We start from the raw sequence: 21,900 nt of genomic DNA, 5'->3' as shown, positions 1-21,900 counted from the left end.
GCTGCCCCGCGGAACACAACCCTCGACCCACACCACGCACACATCTTGCTCTGTAGCGGGGCTGCGACCGCCCTCGGGCCTCTGCGGCCAGAGCCCCTCCGGAGAGACCGGGCCCGCACGGAGACCCCCCTCCTCGGGCCGTGGGACCCCCACCGGCTCCACGGGACTCGCTGCCCCAGTTCACCGGGCCGGGGGCGAGGGGGGGACGGGGGACGGCGGGACTACATCTCCCAGCAGTCCCCGCACGGCGCCCTACAGTGCGCAGGCGCTGCGCAGGCTCCGCCGAGGCGGCCCAAGATGGCGGCGCGCTGGAGCAGCGAGAATGTGGTGGTGGAGTTCCGAGACGCCCAGGTCGGGGGGCCCGGGGGCTGCCGCATCACCGCGCCGCGGGGGCAGCCCCCGGCCGGCCCGTGACGAGCGGAGCGGGGGGAGGTCCCGGCCCGGGAGGGCTCGGCGGCCCCGCGGGGCCTTTCGGCGGCGATGGCCGGGGCTGAGGCGGTCTGGAGTCGTTTGCGCGGAGATAACGCCTTAATTCACGGGCACTTAATTTCTAATCTTAATTAGGTCTTGTATTTTTTTAAATACATTTTCAGGCCTAACATACAATATTGCCACTTCCCACACGTCTTTCGTCATTTCCTTTTGCTGAAGGAGCTCAGGGCCAGCGTGGATGGGGCCCTGAGCAGTCTGGTCTAGTGAAAGATGCCTGCGCGTGGCAGGGCGTGGAATGAGAGGAGCTTTAAGGTCTCCTCCAACCCAAACCATTCTATGGCTCTGTCACTTTTCACAGAGACTGTTACAGCTACTGTCTCACTGCCAAATAAATTGCTGGGTGTTGCTTGATTAAAATAAAAAGTGGCTTATATTCTTTTTTTGTGAATAGCAAAAAGGTCAGTTTTTGTTTTTGAAGCTGATGGTGATAGTAGAGCTCGGCTCAGAGTTTGTTTGCTCACATGCTGTTGTAGAAGTTGTTCTTACATGCTTGGGAGTGTTCATGGCTAGGCTGGGCAGGGCTTCAAGCAACCTAGTGAAGATGTCCCTGCCTGTGACAGGGATTTGGAACAAAATGATCTTTAAAGTTCCTTCCAACCCAAGACATTTTAGGATTCTATGATTCTGTTCTAAGAAATCTGGGAGTTTTAAGGTGTTGGCAATAGCTTAACAAACCTAGATACAATGGGTGAACTATGAGATACTTCAGCAAGAAACCCAGAAAAATTTTTAAAAAAAGTTCTGGAAGCTCTCTTGTCTCATTTGTCCTCTTGTGCTGGAGCAGTAAGGGCTCTGCCTTCACCATTGCAAACAGAAGCACTGAATCCTGTGCGCTGCATCCAGCTTACCCTCTGTAAGCTCACAAAGCTTTTCACTTTCGTGCTCTCTATTGGTTTTTCCTCCCAGAAACGTTTAAGCAGCCTCATCTGCTACTGAGGATTTGCCCTCAGAAGCCAGTAATGAGATCTGAGGGTACATCTTCCTACATCACAGATTCATGTTGCATCTGGCTCAGGAGAGAGGAGGCCTCATGACTTTATTGCTTACTCATAGTGTCTGGTGTGTGGGAGCAGAAGGGACAGGTGTTGCCCCCCCATGCTGCAGCAGTTGGTTTCAGTGTCACTCCTGCACTGGCACAAACCTTGGCAGAGAGTGAACACGGGGGGTTCAGTCACTTGGCTTTGCTCTGCTGTGATCTTCCTGGAGCTGTTTTGACCTGCCTGCTGTCCCACATGAAACCAGAGAACTGCTCTGGCTGGGGCTGCCAGACTGCTGCTTCAGGCTAAACTCATTTATATATTTGTGTCTGAGCCTTTTTTTTAGGAGTCTGCAGGAACATTTTTGCAGGTGGGAAACCTGAGCTTGAGAAATTGGAGCACCTTGGCTGAAATCATCCAGCACCAGTCTTGAGCTCTGCATGTAGGCCACACTATCTCCAAAATCCCTACCCTAAAACCAACCTAAATGGAAACAAGAATGAAAAGAGTGGGCAGCTATTCCATTTATAGCCAGTACACCTCTGCAAGCCCTGCAGTTGTCTTTGTTCACTGTGCTGGAGTGTGTCATGAGAAAGCTACAGCACCCAAACTGTACCACATCAGAAAATCACTGTGTGTTTTGGGGCCTGTGTTACATACAAGTGTCATTTTTCTGTACAAACTGACAGAGGTGGCAGTCTGTGTACTCTTCTGATTTAAACAGGAGCCACAGACTCCTCTTGGGCTGTTGGCACTATCAAAAGGAGACCAAAACTCACCCAGTGCTGAAATGGAACCATTTGTACCAACTGAGTGTGTGGATGGGAGGTTAGGTAGGCAGGGAACTGGTATTGCTTGTTAAGGGTTTGCAGCTCTTGAAAAGCAGCATAGCCATGGCAAATTGGGTTGGTGTGTTGCCTCTCAAGTGGAGAGAATGAAGGTAATTGGGAAACTAATGAAAGTTCAGACATAAAAAGGAGTTTTCCTTGGCTTGCCTAGCAGAAATCAAGTGAGATGCCAAAGTAGGTGCTTGAAGCTGAGAAGGTGCTGCCTAGGCTGTGGGTTCAGAGCAAATTCTCAAATGTACAGTGCTCCTGCTGTGCTTACTCACATTGTTGTCATTCATGAACAGCAGTTCTAGCTATCCACAGTGTTGTTTTGGGATAAAAACTGCTTCAGGTTGGTATGTTCAGTTTCAACTCCTCCCTTCTGGAAGGTTTTGCTGTGAAGACTGATATATCACTATTAAATGATGACAGTTTGTTTTTTATTTTCCTTTGCCTAGATAAGGCTCTTGTATCATAGGGAGCTGTTTGTTGCTGTAAAACAACTTAATTTGTGACCCATCAGAGTAGCAGCCTGACATGTGAAACTTTTTACATCATTCTGATAGTTTATTTCATTCTATGATGCTTGGTGCCTGGAAAAAAAACAGTTGACCAGTGTTCATTATTGAAAACAATTTGTAAGGACTTAGGAGATCCTGATGCCAACACTAGGAAAAATAAACTTGTATATAAAATTACAATCATTTGAAATTTTCATGGTTTTTTTCTGTCTTGGGGAAAGATGGCTCCAACTGTATGAAATATGTCTCCTGACTAGCTCTTCATCACATGAGAAAGCTCTGATTACTGTAGTGGCTTTAGTGATCCTCATTTTAATTTCTCAGAAGAAAAATGTGCACCATCTGGGGGAAGTTTTTTCTCCTGTTGATTTGTTTTGTTTGTTTGTTTGTTGGCTGGTTTTTTATATAGATTCAGTAACCTACTTTTTTGCAGGTTTTGTTCTGTGTTTTGCAAGGTGCTGTAGAGTCTAGAAAGCTGGAATTGTTTCCTTATCATTTAGAGATCTTAAAACTAGCTGCATTTATTTACAGCATTAGCTTTAAGACTAGGGAAACCTTGCCAGAAGATTGGATTTGCTGCCTAGGAAAAAGTAATGAAAGGGGGTTGTTCCTGGAGTGGTAAAAGTTGTGGAATGAGGTTTGGTTTACCATGAGCTCCTGCTGAAACTCTGCAGGCAGCTGTAGCTGTTTGCCATGTGGTCTCTAGAGAGGAATGGGTCCCTGATGCTGCTTTTCCCTCACTTGGGGTTTTTAAAAGGAGGGGATGGGCCCTGGCTGACACAGCTCAGAATTTGTGATGGATATTCTGCTGTCAGATCTGACTGAAATTGAGTGGAATTTCTGTGTTGTCTGTCAGGTTTTGGTGATGCTTGTAAGTAGTAACTGTGGGACATCCTGAAGTCTTGTTACATCCATGCTGAGAGCACTTAAAGTCCTGAACAGCAGCAGGAGATACATCCTGAGCCTTCAGAGAGGCAGCTTTGAAGATGACAGCAGTTAGTGTGAAGAATGTGGGGCATATTCTGATTTTTGTGCTGTGAATGCTCAAAACTCTATTGAAGTCATATCTTTGTTTATGGGTGGAACTGTTCAGCTTTCCAAGTAAAATTTTCCTTTATTCTTTGGCATTTAAACAAGATGATCAGCCAGTTCATTCTGCACAAAAAGAAGTGGAGACAATAGGCAAACAGTCCTTTTTTTTTTTTTTTTCTAATGGCCTTTAAGTTATCTCATAGCCTTCTTTACAAGCAATGCCAAGTAAATTCTGATGCCTCTTGGCCATCTCTCATTTTTGAACACACAAATAGTTGCACTTCTATCTCCCAGTACATATATAATTAAATCTGGCCCTGCGATGAAAGAGAGAGACTCAGAAAGTTCCTGAGCAGGAGCAGAGGCTGATTAATACAGATTATTAGAGATTGCTGATTGAAGGGCTGCAGCTGTGATTGCCATAGCAGGAAGAAGGGAGCAAGGTCTTAGCGCTCATAATGTTGTCTGCCAGGTTTTGTTTTCACTTTATGCTAACGAAGATGTTCCTGTGTGCTGTCCTGCATCCCAAAATCAACCACTACACCCTTGCCCCTGTGTGCTACTTTAAGGGGATATTACTTTCCTGAACTCCTTCCTGAAGCCATATGTTTGACTGAGCAGCTGCCCTGACAGGTATTATTTAATTTTGTTCTGTGTTTGTCTTTAACAGGCGACTGCGATGTCAGTGGATTGCCTGGGACAGCGCGCGGTTCTCTCGGGGTGAGTGTGACAGTCCCTGTTAGAAGTGTGACAGTCCCCCTTAGACGTGTGACAGTCATTTCCACAAGCCAGACCAGCAGCCTTCAGGCTGACCTCAGCTGGAGGGCTGATGGATTGTTTCAGAAAGGTGCAGCTGAATTCTGTTCAAGGCTTAATGAAACTGATTCTGGGTCATGTTCCCGATGGGATTCAGATTGGAGAGACAGCAACAAGAGCACAATAAAATACTGGTGTGGCTTTCCTGGTAGATTCCTTTCCAAATCCCCATATGGGAGATGGAGCATCATGAAGTACTATTTGGATTGTCTTGAAATACAGATTGTTATTTCCTAACAAAAATTGCCTCAAATATTCCCACATGGCTCTCTGACCTGCTTCTCTGCTGGTTCATTGTGGGATGATACTCACAAACACAGTAGGTGCCACAGACTTCCAAGTTGCACAAGCTTCCAGGAGAGCTTGGTCTTATGCATCCTCCTCCAAGGCAAGTCTTCAACCAGCTCAGCAGTGCCTTTCCATCTCCTGCTTTTCAGTACTAACATCTATTCCTGTCTGCCTGTCCGTGACACAACTACCACACCAATTAGGATGTTCATTTCAGAATCATGTGAGTGTAGCTGATCTTTGGTCAGCCTTCAAGGAACCAAGTCCTTTGGTACCGCTCGAAGTGGTGCTTGCTTCCATGTAAGCCCTTAGTCTGACAGTGCTGTCCAGGAATAACAGGAGGAATGGCCAGTGCTCAGAGCAGCTGTGTGGTCACTTTGCAGCTGAGACATGATGCTCATGTGGATAATTATGTAGGGTTCATTATGTTTTGATGCTGGTCCTCCATAGGGTTCAGTGGCTCACAGTTATTTCTGGGCAGTTTCTCTTGCTTGTAAGATGAATCACACAGGATGATACCTTCCTTTGTGGGCAGTTGGCCACATCGAGCAGGATGTATGAGCTCAAGTTTGCTATCTTGCAGAATTATTTCTACTGCATATAGAGTTAGCTCAGGTAAGTAATGGAACCAAATCTGTGCAGGACTGTGTCCACCCACATTAAAAAGCTGCTGCAGCTGTGCATGAGCTCTGTGCAGGTGTTTTTGTACTGTTGGTGGAACCAAGCCCTCAGACTGGTGTGGAAAGAAGCACCCACGTAGAATCATCTTTGTCAAGGCTCATTAACTCTTGCTCAGAGCAACCTATCCAGGCTGAAGCTGTTGTATTGCACTCCTGGGACTGTGCCACTTAGGCTCTGCTGCTGCAGCGTTAGGCCTGCAAAGCCTGTTTGAATGTGTTTGCACCATTTTCCAGCACTTCTTTATATCCAAGTTATCTGAGTTTTTCTGTGGTGCAAACTGTCTATTACATTTGCAGATCCTGTTTACTTTCAATGTGTCTTGTCTTTGTTGGAGGGTTGTGGGGTTTTTTTTGAGTAAATTTTGAAGTATGTACTCAAATGTCCCATTTTCAGAAATACTGTTTTCACTTGTCTCGTGAAATGCTTCTCTTCTTTTGGTTCTTGTGCCTCTAGACACAAGGCTGTGAGCTCCATGTGAGCTTGGGGTTTTGAGATCAGCCCTGTGAGGTGCAGCCCCTTTGTGTCTGTGTTTTGCAGCCGCCGTTTCCTCTACATCGTCAACCTGGATGCGCCCAACGAGGGTCACCGGAAGATCTCGCGGCAGAGCAAGTGGGACATCGGCGCAGTGCAGTGGAACCCCCACGACAGTTACGCCTACTACTTTGCAGCTTCTGTAAGTTCACTTGTTTAAAAGCTGTAGCTCATCTTCTTCCCTGGTCTTTCTTTCATGGGTGAGCTCTGCAGAGCTGGAAGGCGGTGTGGAGCTGGCACAGACATGCTTCTGCAAGTCACATCGCAAGATCAAGGCCTAATTCTGATTTACTGCCAGCGAGGTGTTCAGCTGAATGGCTCTCAATTATTGGGCAGTCAGGGTTGCATCTAGTTTTGCTTGCTTGTCATTTACAAAACACTTTGCCAAATAAATCAAGCATCCAAATGGTTCTTTATTCTAGTGGAAGGTGCTCTTTTTTTCTGATTTCCAGTCTGCGATTTGTGCATTTCTTGAATTTCTTGCTCTGTGCTTTTTGTTTTCATCTCCCTGCCTTGCTGCTCAGCTGTGGTGCACCAGGCAGTCTGTAAATAGCACAGGTCAATACTGGCTTGTAGCTTGGGGTTTGCAGCTGGGTGTGGACTGTGTCTGTGAGGAGTTTGTGAGGCAGTGGGTTGGGCTGAAGAAGCAGTAATGGCCGTGTGAGACCAAGTGCAGTTTTCAGCTCTGCTCTGCACTTGGTCTGTCGTGCTCTGCAGCTTGTTCACCAAGGGCCCTGAGCTCTGCTGATGGAAATCTCAGCCATCACCCACAGCACCGTGGCCATTGGCCCCAGCCAGGTGCAGACTGTTTCCAGGGTGAGCTGCCTTTTCTGCTGTGTTGTCTTCTTTTATAGCCTGAGAGTCCTGGACTAGCTAGGGATGGAGAAATCTCTCTATCTATTGTTTTGAGAAAACACCTAGTTGAAGGTGATTTCTTAGGATTGTAGGTCCTGATCTGCTGTATTTTTAATTAAAGGCAGTTTTAAAAGGGGAGTGGTGCTGTCAGCTGGAAGCCTCTGGCTGCTTGCTCTCTGACATTCCCCAGCCTGTCTCTTTCCAACTCTGGCATAAGACTGATGTCTTAAAGGTCCCTTCAGCAGCGGTCTTGTTCTGAGCAGAGTTAGTAAAACTGGCAAAAAGCTATCCTTCGGTGCCACTTCTGGGTGCAGTCTGTGGAAACCAAAACCAAGTAAGGAAATGCACTGGGCAGGTCACAAGTGGCGCAGGAAAGCTTCTTTTCAAACACACTCTGAAGACAATATGCAGTGGTGAGTTCATGCTGATCTGAGCAGGACCCTGGTGCAAAGGAAGGCTGTACCCATCTGAGCACTCCTGCCTCTTGCTGCTCTGAGTGGATACAGGAACCCCTCTTGTTCAGACTGAAACCAGGTTTAGCTGGCATCAAACCTTGCTGCTTCTGTTTATAAAAAAAGATGCTGTGATGCTCTGGGGATTTGAACATAGTTACTGAGACACACTGCTTGAGAAATCCCCAAGATGAGATCAGGCAGCTTTTTCAGTTTGGGTCAGAAGTACCACCTTTCAAGCCATTTCACTGTATTGTAAACAACCCAAGGGTCTTACGCTTCTGCATCCCTGTGGATGGAAAAGGGATGTAAAAGGCTGCCATCCTGTTTGCCAGCAGCATCATCTGGTTTGCAGTCCTGTTAATTGGAAGTGGTACAGGCAGAGGGGAATCTGTCCTTGTGTTTAGCTTCTTTCCAGAAGAGCTGGAGCAAGTTCTTCTGTTGTGCTTGGCTGTGTCTGCCCTCTGGCTCAAGCATGTTTTTGGGAACTCCTAAGCTGTTGTTTCAGAAGTGGTGTTGTTTTCAATCCTAGATCCTTGTTTTTCCTTTTGTGTGGCCACAGATTCTTGAACAAGGGGGTGATGAAATTGTTGGAAGTGAATACTGATACTTAAGAAAATCAGTTTTTTAGAAAATGCTCCTGTTGGAAGGAGCAGTTTCTCTGGTGATCATTATCTTGTGTCTTGTCTCTGGAGTCCTGGGTAAATCCCATTGGGTAATTTCACTCTACCTCTTAAATACTTCTGTCAATGAGAAACATGCAAAGAGTTTTTTCTTGCCCTAAGCTCTTGTGCAGCCCTGCTGTGAGCAGTTAGAGAAATGTCATATATTATTGCTGAGCTGGAATGAGACCTTTCATTTCAAAGAAAGCTGTAATGCTTTATCTATCTGCAAGTTGAAATTCACATGAAGCAGCTTTGGGGTAGGAAGAAAATCCACCACCATAAAAAAAACTGCCACAAAAATTGTGACATAACAGTTGGACTCAGTGATTTTAGAAGTCTTTTCCAACCTCAACAACTGTGTGTTTCTTGAAGTCTCTTATCTTTTCCCTCATCTACCTAAAAGTTTGAAAACAGGGGGCTAATGAAAATAACATTTTAAAGTCATATTCTTTCAGGTTTTGCAAAATCTGCGTGAATTTCCAGTCAAGATCCACTGGACTTGGCACTCTGTATGCACCCACAAAGGCAATTCCAGCCCCAGAAAGATTAGACTTGGCTTGGCCTGAAGTGAACCTTGATTGAGACAGAACATGAATTTACAGCACAGTAACTAGTTTCAAGTAACTTTGCATGTGGCTGCATTTGGGCAAGGATTCATTCCTGGAATGAATGAAGGAACCCTGAGTATTGTTGTCATTGATACAACTGGTTTGCTGTTGTTTTTTACAGCTAGTGATAAACACTTAAAGCTTTTCTCCTGGGCTGGCAAGGATTGGGGGAGTACCCTTGAGGAGGTGTCCTTGAAGCCATTAGACTGTATTGTTTGTGTTTGGCAATGGCCCTGATTATCCCAGAAGGGAACTGAAGGGAGCTGAGGACGACCAGTGGTAATCCATCATCCCCCTCACCAAAACCTCCACTTGTGAATGTAACAGACTGGCAGGGTATTCCTGCAGAGAGAATTTGTCTGCCTGTTGCCTGCAGTTACAGCATGTTGGTAGGAAATAAAGACTCTGAGAACATAATTTCATGGAAAGATTTTGCAATGTGGGGTTTTTTTTATCCCTTTCTAGTTTATCTCAAGTTTTAAGTGGGTGTAATTAAAGTGTAAGCTTTTGAAAGTCCTCACAGCCTGTATTTCATCTTTGCTCTCCTGCTTTGGGCAAGGACTTTGCTAATTCACAGCATGACTCATTGTTAACTGAGGTTCTTCAAAGTGATGGGATCCTGGACCTAACATCCAGATCCATGTCCTACCTTGTTGGCCTGAGACTGTCTCTCCTTTGTTCCATCTAATTGCAGAGCAATCAGCGTGTTGACCTGTATAAGTGGAAGGAAGGAAATGGGGAAGTTTGCACATCTCTGCAAGGACACACACGTGTGATCAGGTGAAGAACAAAAAGTGCTGTGGGCTGCTGAGTGGAAAATAATGCATTGTTTCACAGAAGCTGAATGTTTTGGTCCTGGCCCCACTCAGGCTCTGCTCTGAGCCTGTTTTCACTCATTTCTCTGGACTGGAGTGCTTTCCCATTTGGTGATGATTTCATGTGTGAAGTGGCTCACCCTCTCATGGCTCCCCCAATTTATCAACTTAGCCCTTGATGGCTCGAATGTCATTGCCTTAGGCTGCTGTCCTTGTAAAGAGCAGCAGCCATCATCTGGGAAACAGATAGCAAGTTTATTAAATTGAATCCCAGCTGTGTTTCTGTGTGATAGCAGCTTAATTAAGGCAGGTAATCCCAAAGACCGAGTTCAGAGAATGTTACAGTGGTGCAGGGGAGATTTTTGCCTCTTGTTTTAAGGTCACATTTCAATGCTGGATTGGAAATGTAGTTGAGGGACTGCTTTTAGTCAAGCTCCTGACTGTGGGAAGTATTTGCAGCCCTTGAAATAACAGTTGTTTGGGCTGACTGGAGGCTGTTTGTGTCCCAGGTGCACTTGGTGTTCCAACAGGGAGGCATCCCAGAGTGAGGGGTTGATGCCAAGGATGTGTGGTTACTGAGAACTCTTAGAGACAGTGTCCCTTTGCCTGGAGGGGAAAGAGCACACACACAGTAGCTGTAAAGTTCAGGACTAGGAGGATGCTTCACTGGAATTTACTTAGAAGCATTTCATTGCTTCTTGGAATTTACTTAGAGAAATTATTAAGATCTTGCTTTTTACTTTAAAAGTTTCAGTAGATGTCATGGAGTTGCTGTGAATTTGTTGGAGAATGTACTGGCAGCTTGTGAAAAGTCGATGCAACGTCTGTGTGCTTTTCTTTACTGATCTGTGATTTTGCATTTGCAGTGACCTGGACTGGGCAGTGTTTGAGCCAGACCTACTGGTCACCAGTTCTGTGGACACATACATCTACATCTGGGACATCAAGTAAGAATCAGTATGTTTCTGCATTTTGGGGAAATCACTGGGAGTCTTTTCTGTAATTATGAGCTTGCAGAGCACAGCACACCCTGATGGGAGCTGCTCTTTAGCTGTGCTTCTGGAGGCTTCAGCTATTTCCCATTGTCTCCAAGATGACTTCTGCTCCCCTATTTTCAAGCCAGTTCAGAGTCAGTGATGGGCAGTAGAGTAGTATAGTTAAGCTACAACTGTCTGGCTTCATTCTGTGCCCACTTCAGATATTTCCTTGGGGGCTTTTTCTGGTTGTTCCTCAGCCTGCTGGGTTTTTTTTAGCTCAGTTAATGAGCACCACTTCATGATCCTATAGCCATTTTCTACTAAATTCATTGATTGTTGCTGGTTTTCCCTCAGTGGTAGGAAGACTGACAATGGTATTCAGGAAGGTTTTCCTGTTTGTACCTTCCCTTGTTTCCTGGTGTTGCTTTTCGCTGTGAGTATTTTCAGGGTAGCAGATATTTCCAGCTATAGGTCAAATTTAAGCTGCAGATTTTACACCTGAGAAGCAAGGAGCTGGTACTGGGACTGCTGGGATCTCTTGCTAGCTGTACAGCTCTTTATGACCCCCAGCAAATCACATTGTTCCTCTCTGCCTCCCTTGCTCAGTTATAATAGGAAGATAATTATATAACCCTGCTGCACCAGGCTACCCGGAGGCTTGCTTAGTTCCTATGAACAAGCACTTAGCTCCTTGCTTAAATGGTGCTTGAGAATGACAATATATTATTAATGTGTAATTAAAAGACATAGAGATACAATAACTGCTGGTTGTTTTCCTGTGATACTATCTTAATGCCAAGAAGAAAAAATAGAGATGTCTGAAGGTTGTTATCAAACCTCCTCTTTAACTCTATTGTGCCCTTCCATTGTTTTGTGTCTGCCTGTATCACTTGCCCAGAGCTGCTTCCTTAGGCAGTCTCTGAAAGCCTCTACATCCCACTTGTGCTAGGAAAGGCTCTGAGTTTGCTGTGACATTGAGGTGCTGGTGCTGCTGGCCTCCAGCAAATTACCATCCTGCTGAAGTGACTGTCTCAAATGACACCCTAAGGAGGTAGCCCTGCCGTAAGGGCAGCTGGAAATTCCCCACTTAACTTTTCATAAAAAATAATTTTTTGATTTGGCAGAAATTCTTAGAGGGAGAGGTGCAGTCCATTCCAGAAAATGTTCTGCTTTTCAGCAAACAGATAAAGCTGAAGATAATATTCCTTATTTTCACTGTCACTTTTCATGAAAGAGCAGGTGAAATCCTGAGGAGCAAAGCCAGGAAGTAAATTATTGCCTTGATCTATGCCCTGGCTGCTTGGAGTTGTCATGGTGCCACACTGGTTTCTGCTGCTGCAAAATTTGGTTTGTAGACAGACCGAATTTTGTCTGCACACAGCTGGGCTGATTTTCTACTAATTTTGTTATTATATGCTAGACATGAAGTTTTTGCTCTGTAGCAACTACTCCATCTGCTTTGATTCAGAATCTGCAAAGGCTCCATGAACACATCAGTGGCTTTTGTTGAGTGCTTCCACAGCTCTGTTTGTTCCTTTAATCCTCCTTGGAAAGGCTGTTTTGTTGCTTCCCACAGCAACAATTCATGAGCCCTGTTTCCTTGCCTACCCAGTTGCAATATGCCACACTTTGTGTTTCTTCTCCCTCTAGTCCAGTCCAGTTCTGTCCTCTGTCCTGAACTTCCTGCTGCGTGTGCTGGCAAGACAGGATCATAGAATGATTTGGATTGGAATGGACCTTAAAAAATTACTTCCCTCCCTCTGCCAAGTGCAGGTATACCTTCCAGTAGACCAGGTTGCTCCAAGACCCATCCAGCCCAGCCTTGAACACTTCCAGGATGATTGTTGTCCTCCAGCTGATCACCTTTATTCCATTTAATGCTGGTGTATTTTGGTAAGCAGAAGGTACATGAGGTCCCAGGGCAGCAATTACCTTAGTGCTGGAATAGCAGGGATCTCTCTGGGAAGGCTGGACTATGCTGTGTGTACTTACAGTGGCCACATTGTATTTCAGAGACACCAGGAAGCCCACGGTCTCACTCTCTGCAGTTGGTAAGTCTGATGTGTGTGATGTAGGCATTAAACAACGTTATTGTTGCATGCCCCTGCTGTTATTCTTCCCTCCCTTCATGCTCCAAGGCCAGGTGTGGCAAAGTGCAGGAGTGCCACCATGTGTGATTGTCCTGTGTAGGAGCAGCCTGAGAGGCTCCAGTTCACTTCTTTAAGAGAAGCAGAATTCAGAAGAGATGTGGAGCCCCTTGAGGTTCCCAGGCATGGAGAGCAGTTATGGTACTTGGATTTGCTGCCCCAGCATTGGTGAATGGCCACATGGAGCTTCCTGCCTGCTTAACCACCTTGCTGCACTACTTGTCCTGGGTTGCCTGTCTGTAATTTCCTCACATCCTTTCATGTTTGATTGAATCAGATGAGGAACTAAACCATACCCCAAGCAGCTCTCTGTGCCCGCCTGTCCGTCATTCACTGAGGGTTGGATACAGCAGTTGGCTGCATCCACTTCCCTGCAGCACCTGCAACATGGAGGGAGCACACAAGGTGCTGTCTTTGGGCTGTGCTTTCTCTGGAAAGGCTCTTGTCCTGGCTGCTGGCAAGGTGTGTGTCCAGCCCCTGCAATACCACCAGCTGGCACCTGCTGTGTGTCTGTCCTCGCTGGCTGGAGCTGGGACTGGGCACAGATGATGGGCAAAGCGTCCTTTCCCTGAGTTACTGTCCCCAGTACTGGAGCAATCTTTACAATGTGTGACTCTCATGCTCTGCTGCTTGCATCTCCTTAGGCTATGCATCTGCAGCAGCTCCCATTCCCCTCCCAGCCAGCAAACCTTTCTGTCACAGAAATGCAAAAAGCCTTACTGAGTCAGAGAGAAGCAGTGGTCGTTTCTGGTGTCTGGGCTGAGGTTTCACGGCTGAGCCAGCCCAGCAGCCTGCTCCCCAGAAAGCTTCCTTACTTCCTTCCTTCCTCCTGTGCCTGCTGCTGTTTAATGCTGGTCCAGACATTTGTGTACCCTTCAGTGAGTGGATCAAATCAATCAACTGGCAGTCTATTTGCAGCTTTTTATCCCCCAGAATAGCTTTTTGCCAGGTTGTCAGGATGAATCTGCTCACCATGCAGCAGGAGGTGGGTAGTGGAGGTGGGGAATAGCAGCAGGCTGAGATCTGTTTAGCTTTCTCATGGATCTCACCTTTCTGATAGCTCAAAAGGTTTGAAAATATGGCAGAATAAGGATGAACAGATGCATTATGCTTACAATACCTGAACAATCCACATTAATTGAAGCTGTGCTTTGTTTCTATTAGAAATAACCACCCATCATCTGATTTGACTGAGTTCCTCATGATACCACATATAAGTCATATCTAGACCATCATCCAGTTTCTTTATACTGTCATTGGTTCTTTGACTTCTGTGGTATATATTGACAGATGGACCTTGTAGTCCACCCAGTGAGTCCACCCAAGGTCACCTGCACTGCAGCCTTCTCCTACACCTGTATTTTAATCATAGATCAATAGCAGTAGTTGCCTGTGTAGCAGCTGATAGTATGGGGGGTGGTGAGGAGATGAAACAGACCCTAAGCACCTAGAAATAACTTGAATAAAAAGAGAGGGGATTTGGGAAGGAGGTGATGAACCTACATTTCTGGTCTGGAGGAAGTTCTTCCATGTGAGCTAATGGACATGAATATTCTAATCAGGTACAGTTCCTGGCTAGAAGATGTGATAAAGATCTCTAGGCATGCAACTGGAACACTTTGCTGTCCTGAGGATACAAATGATACACTGAGGAACCAGGAGTTAATAATTTTCATGCCATCCTTCATGCTAGTCTTCTGGGATATCCTTCCTCTGAACTGCCTTTCCTGGGCTAAGAGCAGCTTTAGGCCCAGGCAATGTGCTCTTTTCTATTTAATTGCATGTTTTGGCTTGCTCTGTTTGTGCTGCAGCTGGAGCTTCCCAGGTGAAATGGAACAAGAAAAATGCCAACTGTTTAGCAACAAGCCACGATGGAGATGTCCGAATATGGGACAAAAGGGTAAGCTGAGGAATTTTTGAACAGTCTGTACATTTTCTCACCTACCCAATACAGATATTCCTCTGGTGATAGATAAATACTGGGGAAATGTACTGCTTTATCCCAGAGCTCTCTTGTGGATCAGTTTAAACAAGAGAGAATTGGAAGTCCAAGAGCCTGAAGAGAGTATGTAGGTAACCTTCTTCCTCAGAGACTGTACCCATTTACCATTTTCCTTTTGATCTCACAGTACTTAACTGTTGAACTGAGTATAATGTATGGTTAGAGCTGCACTTGGTGACTGGAATTTGCCATACCTTCACAGGATTTTTTCTTCAGCTACTTATGCTGAGCTATTTGCCGTTCCCCAGCAGGGATGGTTGTTCTAACTGTCTTGCCCTGGTTAAAGTCTCTTTTTATGCCAAAGAACTAGACCAGTTTTCAGGTGTCCTATGCTGAGAAGGACAGTGTCTCTCCTTGCAGAAACCCAGCACTGCAGTGGAGTATTTGGCAGCTCATCTCTCCAAAATCCACGGTCTGGACTGGCATCCTGACAATGAGTATACACTGGCCACTTCCAGCCAGGACAACTCTGTCAGGGTAAGTGTTGTTTTTGAATTCCTGCTGGGGAGTAGGAAGGATAGTGGAGCAGATCCCCTTCTGCTGCTGCTGAAGTTTGGGGAAGTGCTTTGCCATTGGCAAGATCTGGATCTTTATTGTTTGGTTTCTGGCCACCTGGTGCGTTGAGCCAGGACTGCACTTTGAGAACAGGCAGAGAGGTCATTGAAGAATGGGTGAACATACATTTGCCACATATCTGTGGAGATTAGGGCAGTGTTGAAGCTGAAAACAACTGTCCCTGCCTCTTGCTTGCCAGAAAGGAACAGACCACACATGCCAGAAGAGCCTTTTTCCAGATATGCATGTTGCCAGCCTCAAGCTGATTATAGTAACTTGAGGGGAGACATACTTCAGCCCCTGGAGTTTCCAAACTCATGTTGAACAGGATTATCAATAAGAGACTGCCTGGAAGCACTGCTGTGCAGGGCCTCTTACTTGGGGGGAAATAGTGTGCTTTGTTTGTCAGCCAAATGGAGTTCATTCACGTTGAGCTAAGCTCTGAGGCAAATGCAATTGATGTGTAGTCTAGCAAAGCAAAAGGTTAGATTCTTCATTAGAAAATTAGCAGTAACAGCAGGGTGGGCTTGCCTCCAGCCTGGACTGACACATTGGCTGGCAGCCTGCAGGGTACCTTGTAGCTCTGAAAGCCCAAGCAGGCTGCCTGTCTCCCTGCTCTAATTGCTCAAGCTATGATCACTGTGAATATGACCCCAAGTCACTCATTTTCTAAGGGATGCTGCCAGATGCTGATAGCTTGGTATTTGTCCTTTGGGGCCGTCTCTGCTGTTAATGAATGGGATTACTAATGATGCTGTGGGCACCCTGGCATGCTGTTTGGTCTGTTCTATCTGCAAGCCACATGGAAAACTACAGCCTGAAAGTATAGCCAGCTGACTCCTGCCTTTGCTTGCCTTTCACTTGGTTTGTTGTTTTGTTTTGTTTTGTTTTTTTTTCAAGTTCTGGGATTACCGTCAGCCTCGGAAATACCTCAATATCCTTCCCTGCCAGGTTCCCGTCTGGAAGGCGAGATACACGGTCAGTGAGAAACTCCCACCAGTTCCACTTGTGCTCTGAGGAGAATGCAGAAAGAGACATTAAATAAACAACTGCCATAGGGTTTCTCACCAGTTCTGCTTGTGGACATTATCAAGTGGATTTTAAAACTCCTTGGTGCCTATAAGGCATAGAAAAGCAGCATCCAGAGTGGGGGCATTCAGGAGAAGGACTGGGTGAACACCCACCCAAGTGAAGCTAAGGCTCTTAATATCAGTCATAATCCCCAGAGATCTGAGTGTGGCCTGAAGCCGGTGCTGTGCCTTGAATCTTGATCCCCTTTCCCTGTCCAAGCAGCGAGGGGTGTAGGACTGGTTTCCCATGTTCCTCTGAGCATTGTGACCCTGAGGAGCTGCTGGGGCTCAGTGCCCAGGTAGCAGTTCTTGCAGCTCCAGGCAGATTGCAGTAAGGATTCCCAGTGAAAAGTCAGTGGTGAAATCCCTCCAGCCTCACAGATGAAAAGTGAGGAAGCAGAAGAAAGAAGTTACTCATCTTAAGTGAGCTGTGTTGAATATCTCAGTGTACTACAGCTTACCCCTTGAAACACAGTGGTTTTGCACAGCAATTGCCTTGTACCTTCCCAGGTTTTGGCCTGGTTCTGTTTTGTGCTGAGCTCATTTAAAACCTCTGCATTTGTGTTGGTGGGAATAGGGAAAAATAAGAGTATGATAATAGCAGCATGGGCTAACTGGAAGGGTGTTTCTCCCTAAGCCTTTCAGCAATGGACTGGTGACAGTGATGGTTCCCCAGCTCCGTCGGGAGAACAGTCTCCTCCTCTGGAATGTCTTTGACCTGAACACGCCTGTCCACACTTTCGTAGGACATGATGATGTGGTGCTGGAGTTCCAGTGGAGGAAGCAGAAAGAAGGTGAGTTCAGGGTTGAATGTGCTCTCTTCTCTACACTGTGGCTGTCAGCTAACCAGGGGTGTGGCTCCTGATTGCAATGCTGTTGCTTTTTGACTCTTGCCTTTCCTTGAAGTAGCTCTTGCCCACCTTCCTGCCCTTCACTGCCTCCCTCAAACTACAGCTGTTCTGTACTGGTTTTATGACAGTGCTTACAGAAGCACTGCCTTGTTTCCTTGCTACCAAAGCAAATCTACCAAATGCTGAGTGGGTCAGTGGTGACTTTCATTGCTTCTACTCTCCTGGGAGTCTCTTTTTAAATGAATATTTCTGAATAAATTGTGCAAATTATTAGATAGGTGCATGAGTGCAGGCACCCTTTCCCTCCTCAGGCTAACCAGTTAACCCCTCATATCATGGCCTGGGTCAGCAGGCTCCAGCATATCCCAGACCACAGACCCAGCAAGCACACCTTAGTTGTCTGCTGCAAGGCAAGGGAAGAATTACGTGGCGTAGAGAGTCTGCTGTTAGAGTTCAGTCCTGAGTAAATTTTCTAGTGTAAGCAGCTAAGAATAGGAGATTCCATACCAGAGGTTGCATAACCACACAGAGCATAGCTTTGTTTCCAGCACCTCAGCTGCCACTGACAGAATGTGCATGTCTGGCTTTGGTGTCACTTGTGCTACAGCTTTGCAGTGCTGTGTGAAAGTGCTGGTCCAGCCCTTTCTCACCAGCTGCTGGGGCCATTCAGTTAAGTCACCTCCTTCTCCATAACTTGATTTTGCTATTTCAGAAAGAGGAAAGCAATGGAGAGCTGTGTTAGGATCTGGAGGCACAGGCTAAGATAGTTTGTGGATGAACATTGAAGCAAGCTTTTGCTACAGTTGGTTGTCTTAGCTGCTTTAATAGATACATACCCAGAGTTGGACTTCTTGCTTGTCTCAAGCAACATAAATCAATCACACAAACATTCCAAGTCTGCTTCAGTGTGGAAACAACCAAGATAGCACAAATTTCCTTCCAGAGAGTCGTTGTGCTGTATTTAGACAGCCCCTGTGCCTCAGCAGAGGGGTGTAGGAAGCAGCTGTGCAGCAGCAAATTCTTAAGCATAGCAGCTGTTTGACAAGGGAAACTTAAAACTGTATCACAAGACCTAAACATGGACATAAATAGGTCTGTGTACCTCTGCCTGTTGATAGATAGTATGTGGTTAGATCTGTTTCCTTACAACCTGAACTTGGCATCATCCAACTCTTTCAGAAGCAAGAGGAGGAAGGGCAGAACCACCTTCCCATTGCTTAGAAATGTTTTAAAACATCTACCTCTTGAAACAGATTTGATGAACTAAAAGATATTTTCACTTTACAGTTATAGTTGAGAAACATTTTTACTGTACTATTTCTTCTATTTAAATAAACATCGTTCTGGGTTCTGGTTGTGTTGCATTCATTATATTTGGTGCTTTTGGCTTGCAAATCACATCCTGTTTAGAGGTGTGGTGACTGTGGTGTGAGGAGGCACAAAGGCTGATGTACCTGGGTGAATTTGAGCCGAAAAGGACTTGCTGTGCCTTTCACTTTAGTGCCTTATCCATTGGATGTGCCTGCTGGCTTGTTTGAATCTGTTTACACTGACCCAAGGCTGAGATAGTCTCTGTTTTCTGGTGGGGTCTCTGATTGTTTCTGTCCTCTTTAGGCTCTAAAGATTACCAGCTGGTTACGTGGTCCCGCGATCAGACCCTGCGCATGTGGCGGATTGACTCTCAGTTACAGAGGGTATGTGGAGCTCTGCTTCTTGAACCGTAGGCACTTCTCTTACAAGGCTGGATTCACCTCCCCTTCCTTGCACTCCCAGTCACTCCTCTGGTATCGTAGAGCTGCAGGCACAGAAGCCAGCTGCTGCTGCTTCACTTTCCTCTTCAGCTCCAGCCCAAAAACATCCCCAAGGAGACCTGTGATGGGTCTTCTCTTTTGAGCCTGTGTCTCAAAAGTTTTGGTGGCTGTGCAAAGCTGTTTTGCTTTCTGACATGAAGTGCAGAAGTTTGTTTGGAAAAGATGGAGGGCAGTTACTGCCTGCCTTGCCTCTAAAATGCCACAAGACTGTATTTCTTGGTGGTTTGGGTGCCAGGTAAATGTAGGGGTTGTGCCCTCCTCTACCTCCCCTTGTGTCCATTGCCTCTCAGCCTGGGGTGGATGGTGTGAGTGGATCTGCAGCAGTTACAGATTCTGATGCAATTACTAGAACAGCTGTGCTGGCTCATACCATAGGTTCATATGGCCACAGTAGGCCACATGGCTCTGTCACATCTTCAGCTGATGTCTTGGGAGGGGATAAGAAGGAGGCAGGCATGGAGTGATGTTTCTCTCAAATGCCCTGTCAGCCTCCTGCTGTTTGCAACTTAGAGGCTCATTGAGTCTGGCATCTTTATATTTGATAGAGCTTGATCAATGTCACTTCCATAGACTTGTTCTTTTTTTCTTGGACCTGTGTAAATTTTTGTCACCTTAAACATAAAACAACAAGAACTTTCATGGCTTTTCTGCATGTTATGTGGAAAACCATCTCATTTGTTTATTTTGCCACCTAATTTCATTCAATTGAAGATGAAATGAGCAATATTCTCTGTGTTACTGATGATTCTGTAGGCCTCCATCATATCCTTCTCAGCTGCCTCCTTTTTCAAGTCAAAAGTTCTTGATTTAATTTATCCTTTGTACTAGAACTTTGATTGTCCTTTTGCCTTTCACCACCCTTTTTCAGTTCTAGTATATACCTTTGGGGATGGGGATCTGAGCTTTGTTCTTTCCAAAGAATTCTCAGTACTCAGTTTGGTTTGTAAATTGTTTGGCATAATTCCATGAAATCATCAGCTTAGTCTTGCTTCTACATCTTGTTCCATCAGCTTGAACCTTCAGCTTGAAATTTTTCCCGATGTATCTTGCTTTATATTTATCTGAGCCAAAGTTTGTCTTTCATTTTGATACAGTTGCTCTTGTAAGATCCTTCTGTGATTGTTTGCCATCAGCCACACTTGTTACTGCCCTGAAAAACTTGGTGGCATCAGCAAACCTGGTCATGTCGCTATTCACCTCCTATTCCAGGTTTTTAATGAATATGTTGAGAAGCATGTGTCCCAGCACAGATCCTGCAGGAGTCCTGCAGGTCTGTAACAAACTTTCTCTGTGAAAAATGACCCTTTTCTCCTACCTGATATATTTGTGAACATTTGATTTTTTTCCTGTCTTTAAATCAATTGTTCATTCATGTCAGAGCCTTTATTTTTCCTCTACTGGCTCCCACTCTTCTGTCCTTGTCTTTGTCTGGATCAAACTAGGCACATGATGGCATGTTGCTGGTGACCAATGCTGTAATTTGCTACATCACACTGTTATCCTTTCTCTTCCCTTCATCTTCCCAGTTTTCTTGTGCTGAACTTCAAATCCAGAGTTTTATAGTCCCATTTTGAAAGAGGACCTAGAACAACAGGACCCCATGTATGTACCTGGGTCTCTAGATCCTTCTCTAGAGTGTAAATATCAAATGCATAAAGTGTGCTACTATTAAATTTGATCTAAAAAATTGAACATGTTTTAACAAATTAATTCAAGGAATTGAAGTAATATCACTTTTAGTTTTGACTAAAGGTAAACCTCTATTTCTTAGACTGGCCCTGTCAATTAAGTAGCTTTTTAAATGGGCAGGAGATTTGGCCAGGCTGTTGAGGTGACAGAGTTGAGGGTGCTGGAAAGTGGAAGATGACCTGTCTTTGTCACAGGAACAATGCAGTCTTAGTCATGACTGCTGCGTGGATAGACCCACCTTGCAAATCCATCTGTCTGGAGAAGGGAGTTGTTTAGTGGGGCTCTTCCCACAACTTGGATTCTGTTGTGCAGCATGTGGGTGTGTTTGTTCTTTTCAGCTCTGTGCTAATGATATCCTGGATGGAGTTGAGGACCTCATTGATGGGATTTCTCATCTGCCAGAGCCAGACAAGACCCTTCACTCCCAGGACACGGAGCCCCAGCACAACTCTGGACATGGGGATGAGGAAGGTGAGAGAAGTGATGGCTTCTAGAACCTCAAACACCAGCATCTTTGGGGTGGGAAGAAGATACATCTTAGCATAAGAAAACTTAGGCAAAGCACAACTTGCTGCTGTTTCAAAGGTTAATGGATTCCTCATCAGGGAGGAGGAAAAACACTAGGGGTTCCTCAGGATGGTCCTCCCAAGTTTTTTCTCTTTTAACACAATGATTCTAGCTGTAAAATTACACTCTTCCTTGTCATGATTTTAATTTAATTGCATGCTCTTTAGGTTGCAGTTATGGCTTGTTGCCAAAGGTAAGGCTGCCTGATCTCTCTTTTTTCCACAAGTGAGAGTTAACTCTTCCCCTGTCCCTGATGATGCACATCCAAACATCCCATGTGGTTACTGTGTGGGTCTGGTTTCCATGTGGTTTCTTCTTTGGTTCAGACTGTTATGGTTTTCCTCATGGCCAAAGGGAATGAATGGGGCTTTTCTGTAGCAGGGCAGATTTTGCTGCAAATAACACGACTGCAGGATTAACACACAAACAAATCCCTAGGTAGGAATTTCAGTTCTTTCTAGCCAAAAAGCTATTGTGGACTGTTGATGTTTCACCCTGGGGGTGGCTGCATTTCAGCAGCACACAAAGCCTCCATGTTACATTAGTAAAGCACTTTGGGGGATCTTTTGAAGAGATCAGCACTCTGCAGGTGAACGAGAGAGCCCCAGCTGTGCCTTTGCTGCACAGCTCTTGCTGCTGCTTATGGAGGAGCTTTAGGAATCTGTACAAAC

At 45.5% G+C, this 21,900-nt stretch overlaps 1 protein-coding gene across 2 annotated transcripts in view; it reads left to right on the top strand.

Annotated features, from left to right (window-relative positions):
- Nucleotides 1–270: 270 nt before the first annotated feature.
- The window catches only part of WDR59 (WD repeat domain 59), a 47,940-nt gene continuing 26,310 nt past the window's right edge, over nt 271–21,900 (top strand). For both annotated transcript variants that reach the window (XR_004061066.1, XM_030955794.1), the window contains exons 1-12: nt 271–351; nt 4,520–4,569; nt 6,172–6,307; nt 9,440–9,525; nt 10,427–10,507; nt 12,551–12,588; nt 14,496–14,584; nt 15,047–15,163; nt 16,142–16,219; nt 16,949–17,105; nt 18,777–18,856; nt 21,001–21,133. Coding sequence is in view for 1 of the 2 variants with exons in the window: in XM_030955794.1 (XP_030811654.1) it covers nt 298–351; nt 4,520–4,569; nt 6,172–6,307; nt 9,440–9,525; nt 10,427–10,507; nt 12,551–12,588; nt 14,496–14,584; nt 15,047–15,163; nt 16,142–16,219; nt 16,949–17,105; nt 18,777–18,856; nt 21,001–21,133 (1,099 nt within the window). In the remaining variant the exon portion in view is untranslated. The remainder of the gene's footprint in view (nt 352–4,519; nt 4,570–6,171; nt 6,308–9,439; nt 9,526–10,426; nt 10,508–12,550; nt 12,589–14,495; nt 14,585–15,046; nt 15,164–16,141; nt 16,220–16,948; nt 17,106–18,776; nt 18,857–21,000; nt 21,134–21,900) is intronic.

The sequence above is a fragment of the Camarhynchus parvulus genome, chromosome 11 (genome assembly GCF_901933205.1).
Source record: "Camarhynchus parvulus chromosome 11, STF_HiC, whole genome shotgun sequence".
Taxonomy (NCBI): Eukaryota; Metazoa; Chordata; class Aves; order Passeriformes; family Thraupidae; genus Camarhynchus; species Camarhynchus parvulus.
The sequence above is the reverse complement of the archived record's forward strand: the minus strand, read 5'-3'. Positions and strand labels throughout refer to the sequence as shown.